Source organism: Heterodontus francisci, chromosome 20, assembly GCF_036365525.1.
Source record: "Heterodontus francisci isolate sHetFra1 chromosome 20, sHetFra1.hap1, whole genome shotgun sequence".
Lineage (NCBI taxonomy): Eukaryota > Metazoa > Chordata > Chondrichthyes > Heterodontiformes > Heterodontidae > Heterodontus > Heterodontus francisci.
The window spans coordinates 31,751,572-31,762,130 of NC_090390.1; the positions used below are offsets into that span (position 1 = coordinate 31,751,572).

At 44.7% G+C, this 10,559-nt stretch overlaps 1 protein-coding gene across 2 annotated transcripts in view; it reads left to right on the forward strand.

Moving 5' to 3' along the window:
* The window catches only part of minpp1b (multiple inositol-polyphosphate phosphatase 1b), a 120,161-nt gene extending 110,861 nt beyond the window's left edge, over positions 1-9,300 (forward strand). For both annotated transcript variants that reach the window (XM_068052516.1, XM_068052517.1), the window contains exon 5: positions 8,360-9,300. In XM_068052516.1, coding sequence (XP_067908617.1) covers positions 8,360-8,434 — 75 coding nt within the window. In that variant the 3' untranslated portion in view covers positions 8,435-9,300. The remainder of the gene's footprint in view (positions 1-8,359) is intronic.
* The last annotated feature ends 1,259 nt before the right edge of the window (positions 9,301-10,559 follow it).

Consider the following 10,559-nt stretch of genomic DNA (forward strand, 5'->3'; position numbering starts at 1 on the left):
GGGACCTCACCTGTAGCCAATGAGGATGCAAAGATTTCTGTCAAGGCCCCAGCAAATTCTTCCCTTGCCTCACTCAGTATTCTAGGGTAGATCCCATCAGGCCCTGGGGACTTATCTACCTTAATGCTTTGCAAGACACCCAACACCTCCTCCTTTTTGATAATGAGACGACTGAGACTATCTGCATTCCTTTCCCTAGGCTCATCATCCACCAAGTCCTTCTCCTTGGTGAATACTGATGCAAAGTATTCATTTAGCACCTCGCCCATTTCCTCTGGCTCCACGCATAGATTCCCATCTCTGTCCTTGAGTGGGCCAACCTTTTCCCTGGTTACCCTCTTGCTCTTTATATATGTATAAAAAGCCTTGGGATTTTCCTTAATCCTGTTTGCCAATGACTTTTCATGACCCCTTTTAGCCCTCCTAACTCCTTGCTAGAGTTCCTTCCTACTGTCTTTATATTCCTCAAGGGATTTGTCTGTTCCTTGCGTTCCAGCCCTTACGAATGCTTCCTTTTTCTTTTTGACGAGGCTCACAATATCCCATGTTATCCAAGCTTCCCGAAACTTGCCAAACTTATCCTCCTTCCTCACAGGAACATGCCGGTCCTGATTCTAATCAACTGACATTTGAAGGACTCCCACATGTCAGATGTTGATTTACCCTCAAAAGCCGCCCCCAATCTAAATTCTTCAGTTCCTGCCTAATATTGTTATAATTAGCCTTCCCCCAATTTAGCACCTTCACCCGAGGACTACTCTTATCCTTATCCACAAGTACCTTAAAACTTATGGAATTATGGTCACTGTTCCCGAAATACTCCCCCACTGAAACTTCGACCACCTGGCCGGGCTCATTCCCCAATACCAGGTCCAGAATGGCCCCATCCCTAGTTGGACTATCTACATACTGTTTCAAGAAGCCCTCCTGGATGCTCCTCACAAATTCTGCCCTATCCAAGCCCCTAGCACTAAGTGAGTCCCAGTCAATATTGGGGAAGTTAAAATCACCCACCACTACAAAGCACTAAGTGAGTCCCAGTCAATATTGGGGAAGTTAGAATCACCCACCACTACAACCCTGTTACCTTTACATCTTTCCAAAATCTGTCTGCATATCTGCTCCTCTACCTCCCGCTGGCTGTTGGGAGGCCTGTCGTAAACCCCCAACATCGTGACTGCACCCTTCCTATTCCTGAGCTCCACCCATATTGCCTCGCTGCATCACCCCTCTGAGGTGTCCTCCCGCAGTACAGCTGTGATATTCTCCTTAACCAGTAATGCAACTCCCCCACCCCTTTTACATCCCCCTCTATCCCGCCTGAAGCTTCTAAAGCCTGGAACATTTAGCTGCCAATCCTGCCCTTCCCTCAACCAAGTCTCTGTAATAGCAACAACATCATATTTCCAAGTACTAATCCAAGCTCTAAGTTCATTTGCCTTACCTGTTATATTTCTCGCATTGAAACAAATGCACTTCAGACCACCAGTCCCGCTGTGCTCAGCAACATCTCTCTGCCTGCTCTTCCTCTTAGTCCTACTGGCCTTATTTACTAAATCCTCCTCATTTACTTCACTAGCTGTCCTATTGCTCTGGTTCCCACCCCCCTGCCACACTAGTTTAAACCCTCCCGAGTGACGCTAGCAAACCTGGCAGCCAGGATATTTGTGCCCTTCCAGTTTAGATGCAACCTGTCCTTCTTGTACAGGTCCCATCTGTCCCTGAAGACAGCCCAATGGTCCATATATCTGAAACCCTCCCTTCTACACCAGCTGCTCAGCCACATGTTTAGCTCCACTATCTTCCTATTTCTAGCCTCACTGGCACGTGGCACAGGGAGTAATCCAGAGATTACAACCCTGGAGGTCCTGTTTTTTAACTTACTACCTAACTCCCTAAGCTCCCCCTGCAGGACTTCATCACTCTTCCTGCCTATGTCATTGGTACCGATGTGTCCCACAACCTCTGATTGTTCACCCTCCCACTTCAGAATGCCCTCTATCCGTTCAGAGACATCCTTGACCCTGGCACCAGGGAGGCAACATACCTTCCTGGAGTCTCTTTCACATCCACAGAAGCGCCTATCTGTGCCCCTGACTATAGAGTCCCCTATAACTATTGCTCTTCTGCGCTTTGTCCCTCCCTGCTGAACAACAGTGTCAACCGTGGTGCCACTCCTCTGGCTGCTGCTGTTTTCCCCTGATAGGCCATCCCCCCCAACAGTATCCAAAACGGTATACTTGTTAGAGAGGGGGATAGCCACAGGGGAGAGAGGGGGATAGCCACAGGGGACAAGGAGGTCATGGGGCTAAGGCAAAGAGAGTGTGCTAATGGTGTGGTGAAAGACAAAGCATTAGTGCAGAGAGGGTGTTAAATGACAGAATAATGAGCAGCCCTAGCCAAAAACACAAACATGAAAAAACCAGTGGGCAGGCACATCGTGAGAAAAACATGAAACAAAATAAAATAAAGTAAAAATGAAAAAGGGCCAATCACGCTCTGAAATTATTGAACTCAATGTTCAGTCCAGTAGGCTGTAAAGTGCCTAATCCGTAGTCAAGGGGAGGCAGTGGCGTAGTGGTATGGTCACTGGACTAGAAACCCAGAGACCCAGGGCATTCCTCCAGGGACATGGGTTTGAAGCCCACCACAGCAGAAGGTGGAATTTGAATTCAGTTAATAAATCTGGAATTAAAAGCTGGTCTATTGATGTCAATGAAACCATTGTTGATTGTTGTCAAAACCCATTTGGTTCACTAATGTCCTTTAGGGAAGGAAATCTGGTGTCCTTACCTGGTCTGGCCTACATGTGACTCCAGACCCACAGCAATGTGGTTGACTCTTACATGCCCTCTGAAATGGCCGAGCAAGCCACTCAGTTGTATCTTATCGCTATGAAGTCAATAAAAAGGAATGAAACCGGACGGACCACCCAGCATCGACCTAGGCACCGGAAACGACAACAGCAAACCCAGCCCTGTCGACCCTGCAAAGTCCTCCTGACTAACATCTGGGGGCTTGTGCCAAAATTGTGAGAGCCGTCCCACAAACTAGTCAAGCAACAGCCTGACATAGTCATACTCACAGAATCATACCTGACAATGTCCCAGACACCACCATCACCATCTCCAGGTATGTCCTGTCCTACCGGCAGGACAGACCAAGCAGAGGTGGTGGCACAGTGGTATACAGTTGGTAGGGAGTTGCCCTGGGAGGCCTCAACATTGTCTCCGGACCCCATAAAGTCTCATGGCATCAGGTCAAACATGGGCAAGGAAACCTCCTGCTGATTACCATCCACCGCCCTCCCTCAGCTGATGAGTCAGTATTCCTCCATGTTGAACACCACTTGGAGGAAGCACTGAGGGTGGCAAGGGCACAGAATGTACTCTGTGTGGGGGACTTCAATGTCCATCGCCAAGAGTGGCTCGGTAGCCCACTACTGACCGAGCTGGCTGAGTCCTAAAGGACATAGCTGCTAGACTGGGTCTGCGGCAGGTGGTGAGGGAACCAACGAGGGAAAAACATTCTTGACCTTGTCCTCACCAATCTGCCTGCTGCAGATGCAGCTGTCAATGACAGTACTGGTAGGACTGACCACTGCACAGTCCTTGTGGAGAAGAAGCCCCGTCTTCACATTGAGGACACTGTCCATCGTGTTGTGTGGCACTATCACCGTCCTAAATGGGATAGATTTTGAAGAGATGTGGCAAAGCAAAACTGGGCATCCATGAGGTGCTGTGGACCATCAGCAGCAGCAGAATTGTACTCAACCACAATCTGTAACCTCATGGCCCGGCATATCCCCCACTCTACCATTACCATCAAGCCAGGAGACCAACCCTGGTTCAATGAAGCATGCAGGAGGGCATGCCAGGAGCAGCACCAGGCATACCTAAAAATGAGGTGTCAACCTGGTGAAGCTACAACAGAGGTGTACTTGTGTGCCAAACTGCGTAAGCAGCATGCAATAGACAGAGCTAAGTGATCCCATAACCAATGGATCAGATCTGAGCTCTGCAGTCCTGCCACATCCAGCCGTGAATGGTGTGGACAATGAAACAACTAACTGGAGGAGGTAGCTCCACAAATATCCCCATCCTCAATGATGGGGGAGCCCAGCACATCAGTGCAAAAGACAAGGCTGAAGCATTTGCAATAATCTTCAGCCAGAAGTGCCGAGTTGATGATTCATCTCGGCCCCCCCATGAGGTCCCCAGCATCACAGATGCCAGACCTCAGCCAATTCGATTCACTCCGCATGATATTAAGAAACGACTGAAGGCACTGGATGCTGCAAAGGCTATGGGCCCTGACAATATTCCGGCAACAGTACTGAAGACCTGCACTCCAGAACTTGCCGTGCCCCGAGCCAAGCTGTTCCAGTACAGCTACAACACTGGCATCTACCTGGCAATGTGGAAAATTGCCCAGGTATGTCCTGTACACAAAAGCAGGACAAGTCCAACCCAGCCAATTACCGCCCCATCAATCTACTCTCAATCATCAGTAAAGTGATGGAAGGTGCCATTAACAGTGCCATCAAGCGGCACTTGCTTCGCAATAACCTGCTCAGTGATGCTCAGTTTGGGTTCCGCCAGGGCCACTCAGCTCCTGACCTCATCACAGCATTGGTTCAAATATAGACAAAAGAGCTGAACTCAAGAGGTGAGGTGAGAGGGACTCACCTTGACATCAAGGCAGCATTTGACCACGTATGGCATCAAGGAGCCCGAGCAAAACTGGAGTCAATGGAATCAGGGGGAAAACTCTCCGCTGGTTGGAGTCATACCTAATGCAAAGGAAGATGGTTGTGGTTGTTGGAGGTCAAGCATCTGAGCTCCAGGACATCACTGCAGGAGTTCCTCAGGGTAGTGTCCTGGGCCCAACCATCTTCAGCTGCTTCATCAATGACCTTCCTTCAATCATAAGGTCAGAAGTGGGGATGTTCGCGGATGATTGCACAATGTTCAGCACCATTCGCGACCCCTCAGATACGGAAATACTCTGTGTAGAAATGCAGCAAGACCTGGACAATATCCAGGCTTTGGCTGATAAGTGGCAAGTAACATTCGCGCCACACAAGTGCCAGGCAATGACCATCTCCAACAAGAGAGAATCTAACCATGTCCCCTTGACATTCAATGGCATTACCATTGCTGAATCCCCCACTATCAACATTCTAGGGGCTACCATTGACCAGAAACTGAACTGGAGTCGCCATATAAATACCGGGGCTACAAGAGCAGGTCAGAGGCGAGGAATCCTGAGGCGAGTAACTCACTTCCTGACTCCCCAAAGCCTGTCCACCATCTACAAGGCACAAGTCAGGAGTGTGATGGAATACTCTCCACTTGCATGGATGGATGCAGCTCCAATAACACGCAAGAAGCTCGACACCATCCAGGACAAAGCAGCCCACTTGATTGGCACCCAATTCACAAACATTCACTCCCTCCACCACCGACACACAGTGGCAGCAGTGTGTACCATCTACAAGATGCACGGCATCAACGCACCAAGGCTCCTTAGACAGCACCTTCTAAACCTGCAATCTCTACCAACTAGAAGGACAAGGGCAGCAAATGCATGGGAACATCACCACCTGCAAGTTCCCCTCCAAGTCACACACCAGCCTGACTTGGAACTCTATCACCGTTCCTTCACTGTCACTGGATCAAAATCCTGGAACTCCCTCCCTAACAGCACTGTGGGCGTACCTACCCCAAATGGACTGCAGCGGTTCAAGAAGGCAGCTCACCACCACCTTCTGAAGGGCAATTAGGGATGGGCAATAAATGCTGGCCTGGCCAGCGACACCCACATCCCATGAATGAATAATAAAAAAAAATCCGTAAATGAGGTGCTGTTCCTCGAGCTTACGTTGATGTTCATTGGTGGCCCATTTTTATTTTTATTTTATATTTTTATTTTAGTTTGTTTCATCATTTTTTTTTACTCTGTGCCTGCCCACTGGTTTTTCATGTTTGTGCTTTTGCTGGGGCTGTTCATTATTCTGTCATTTAATATCCTCTTTGCACTAATGCTTTGCTTTCGCCACACCATTAGCATACTCTCTTTGCCTTTGCCTTTGTCCCATGACCTCCTTGTCAGTTAACCTCCTTCACTTTTGTTCTCTTTAACCCAAACCCCACTTTATTTGCATAAAACCGAATACATTTCTAATCTTTGCCAGTTCTGATGAAAGGTCACTGACCTGAAACATTAACTCTGCTTCTCTCTCCACAGATGTTGCCAGACCTGCTGAGTATTTCCAGCACTTTCTGTTTTTATTTCAGACTTCCAGCATCTGCAGTATTTTGCTTTTATATTACTGAAATGGGGCCTTTGTTGCCTCTGAACTACCAATGTCTCTAACTGGTACCTGTAGAGCTGTAATGCAAGGCTAAGCTTTCATTTTGACAAAGGGCAACATTTATTTATTGCTCATTAGCTGCAGATCTGTTTGCAGGTCAGGGATAGTTCCTTTGCTTAGGCGCAGGTTCCTCACACTCTTTGGTCAAGTCAAGGTCGTGAAAAGATATGTGGTTCTCACTGTGCCTTGGCTGGTACCAAGTCCTTAAGGTCTGCCTCCTAGGCCTTCCGACCACCCCGAGAATCTGTCTTCTCCTGTTCATGCTCCTCATTCTCCAAAACATTCAGTAAATTATGTTGTACATATGCTGCTGTGGGCCATCTGACCCTAAGCTATGTGCACTGCCACTGACCATGTGCTGTTTGCCTGCTCCTTCAGCTGCTTTGACTTTTTTTGAAACGGAAGTAAGCAAATTAAGCTGGCTATGTAATTAACAATTAAAAGATTGTACTCACGAGAATAATGTTAATTCCCAGTACTTTAACACAAACGCACAAAGTTACTGCTCAGTTAACCCATGGGCTACTCTTAACTCTGAATTAATTAGCTCCATTAGTTGAGATAAGGTAAATACATGTGTGGTTGATATACCAACACAAAAACAAATATTCCCCGCTGGAGGAGATAGCGGCTTATACACAAGAATTCACTTTAATACCCAACATATTGTTGCAATGCAAAAGAGAACAGGCTTATCATGGAGAAGTTCTGTTAAACCAGATACGGTAGCTATTCATCTTTCCCGGTCTCAGTACTAGATATACAGTATGGGAAGAGAATCATTATTATTGTCCACAAAAGAATCCTGCATAGTAAAGCTTCTCTTAAAGTCTTCGTTTTTTAATGGAAGCCCTTATATATTTTAAGCACAGAACTGTATGTGATCTGGAAAGCCACAGACTGGTTTCAGTTAAGAAAATCTGTAAATTATTGTGTGGGTAATCTCTGCTTTTCTCCATACTTCCAAAGGTAATGTGGTGTCTAGTCTCCTCCTCAGTATGTTCCCAGTAGGATTTTTGATTTGCCATATGAGATCACTATTCTATCTTTTTTGTCATGGGTCAGAGGTGAGAGTGCAAATCCTGTTGCATTGCTCCATGGAGAGCACTCATTTCCATTGGCAAGGGACAATGTTCGGCAGAAAGTACCAACAGTTTTTTACAAAGGGAGGGTACAACCATGGAGTGTCCAATTTCCAAGTATAAACTAAACAGATGACTAGTAGAGTGCATATGTTACCAGCTAACAGATGGAGTTATATCAGGGGTTTGAATGGTTTTTTTTCAGAAATCATTCAAATCTGCTTAAAGTACTGGCACCTGAGTTTGTATTCGCCTCTGACTGATGGGTTGGAACTGTCCACAGTCTGATGTCTATTGGCATCCAAAATGAAATGAGGTTAGGCCGTCTTAATTGACATGGTCTCAGAACAAAACTGTCCCTAAATTGGCCATCTCACTCAGACAGGTCATAAGGAGCGAGGAGTAGGGGGTGCCTTTCTGAGATATGGCTCAAGCACAGTTTGCAGCAGAATAGAGGAAACTTAACTATGCAGCAACCATTTTTGCCCAAAGAAAAGTTTTAATTATGTTGTATTATGTTTCATGTATTAATTTGAAAACAATTTTCACTGGTTAAAATGATAGATCTTTGCAACAAACCTTAATATCTGATGTAAAATGAAAACAATTCCTTTTTAAATAGCAGCACATTATAACAAACTTACCTGTAAAATAGTCCTTAAACTTACAAATATCATACATCTGGTCAGAGCATGTTTATAGAAGTCTAGTGGTTTTTTGTGGATGATATTACTTTCCTTATTGGCAAGATATTTAGGTAATCTTGGTTTTAGTTCAGTTTAGCACACAGTACTAAATAATGCTGCTGTCGATACTTTGAGATAATTAGTGTGTGATACACTGTATAATTTTAAAATGAGGCTTCTTCTTGCACACTAACAATCTTCTCTCTCTTCCACAGGTGTGTGATGACCTCAGTTACTTCCATTTCATTTTCTTTCTCTTCCTCCTCTTATTGTTTATAGTTTATCATTAAGGTTGTCAGCAATTTGGAATTCTTCATCTTTATGGATGTTTATTCAATAGATTCAGCATGGCTGTGCCAGCTCTTTGAAAGAGCGTTCTAACTCCCCTGCTCCTTCTCCACAGCCCTGCATTTTTTTTTCCCTTTTCAAAGTTATTATTGAATCTGCTTCCACCATTTTTTCAGGCAGTGCATTCCAGATCATAAAAACTTACTGTGTAAATAGATTTCTCTTCATCTTTCCACTTTTTGTCACGACAGGATGGAGGTGAAAATCAGTATTAGGACCAATTTTTTTCTTGGAGTAGGACAATGCACTCCATGCTCTAGGCTTTAATTGCAGCCTTTGCAGGTATAAGCATTGGGATTTTTCAGCCTTTCAAATTTGACAAGACCAATTCCCTTCTATGCTAGTACCTAAACCAGGGTTGGGGCTGGGGGAGGAGGTAGGGGGAAGAGGTGTAAAAACAAAGCAATTGAGAAGAAGAGGAGAAAGGTTAAAAGGAGAAGAAAGAGAAAACTGCAGCCTCACTTCAATTAACCAGAGTATTGATGAACACGCAACTCCTGAAACCGCAAGAAGCCCAAATCTGAAGGGAGTACAATGGGCAACATGTGACAAAGATTGGAACTAAATTCACTCTTTCAAGCTGCCTGAATTTAAAGAAGAAATGCTTGTAAAAGGGTCTTGGATGAATGAGTGCAATCTGGCGAGTCACCAAGAGGAAGAATTGTTACTGTCATGACGGCTAACAGTTGGTAGATTATTCCTTCACAAATCATGAAGATGAATTATATCCACCATGTCCAAAACTTATTTTCTGCTGTGGATCTTGTTAATCATAAAGCTTCTGATTAAACAGTGCTACATGAACCTATAGCAGGCTGTGCTATCATTCAGTCAAAGTGCAAGAAGTGGGAGGGTGAATACAGTTATTGACCAATAATTATTGTTATTGGGTGGGTTGAGTGATAGGCAGGATTAAGGGGACAAGTTGTGGCCTGTCCTGGTTGATGTGATAGTGCTTCGCCCTATTCTGAAACATTTCTTCATTGGAAATTAATTTTATTTATTTTTAAGGTTTTGGGTTCTGCATATGTGCAGTAATACCAGGTTATTCAATCAGTAATCATTTTTTGAAGGGAGCGCATTCATTCTCCACCCTCCAGGCCAGGACGGGGCAAAATTGTGCTATGTGATATCAGCACCAAATCTAGGCTGAGTATTGAGAGATTTATGCACTCAGAGGTGGATAAAACTTTAAACCAAAGCTCCTTTTGCCCTGTCAGGGGGATATTAAAAGATCCCAAGGTACTATTTTGAATAGCAGGGCAGTTCTCCCTTGGCCAGGCCAACACTTACCTTTTAATTAACAACACGAAAACAGATTATCTGGTCATTATCACGTTGCTGTTTATGGGAGCTTTCTGTGCACATATTGGCTGCCCCGTTTGCTACGTTACAACAGTGACTACATTTCACAAGTATTTCATTGGCTGTAAAGTGTTCTGCAACATCCTGAGGTCATGAAAGGCACTATATAAATGCAAGTATTTCTTTTCAGACAATTGTTTAATGTGTTCACATGAAGTTACTTTGTCTCTTATCTTAATGGAGGCATCAACTTTGTGACTTTATACCTCTTCTAACATCACAAACTGAATCATTTTATAGAAATGTGTTAAGCATTTGTATGCTGTCATTGCGCAGTGAAATTGTGCTCCATTTATTCCCTGGCACAGTGGATTCAGAACTGAAAAGTTCAATACATCCCTATTAAGGTGCAGAAGTTTCCATACTGAGAACAAGGTGACAATGCAGTAAAGATTCTATGATATTGAAGTATTATAAGTTCAAAAGTAAAGCTACCTAACTTGCAAGGTCTTCATCATTCATCGAATGATAACGTCCTTCACACTGTAGGAACCTGCTCAATCTTAATTAGCTCCAAGGAAATCATATGCTTAAGGACATCCCTACTTCTTGTGCCTGAGCCTCATTGGAGTTGTTTCACATGCAACCTCCTGCTTCCATGCTGAATAAAAGCTCAGGATCTGCACAATATTCCACTTCATTTTGACCGCTAGTAACTTTCCCTGTAAGCTCACTAATCATTAGGGGAGATTTAGGAGAGAT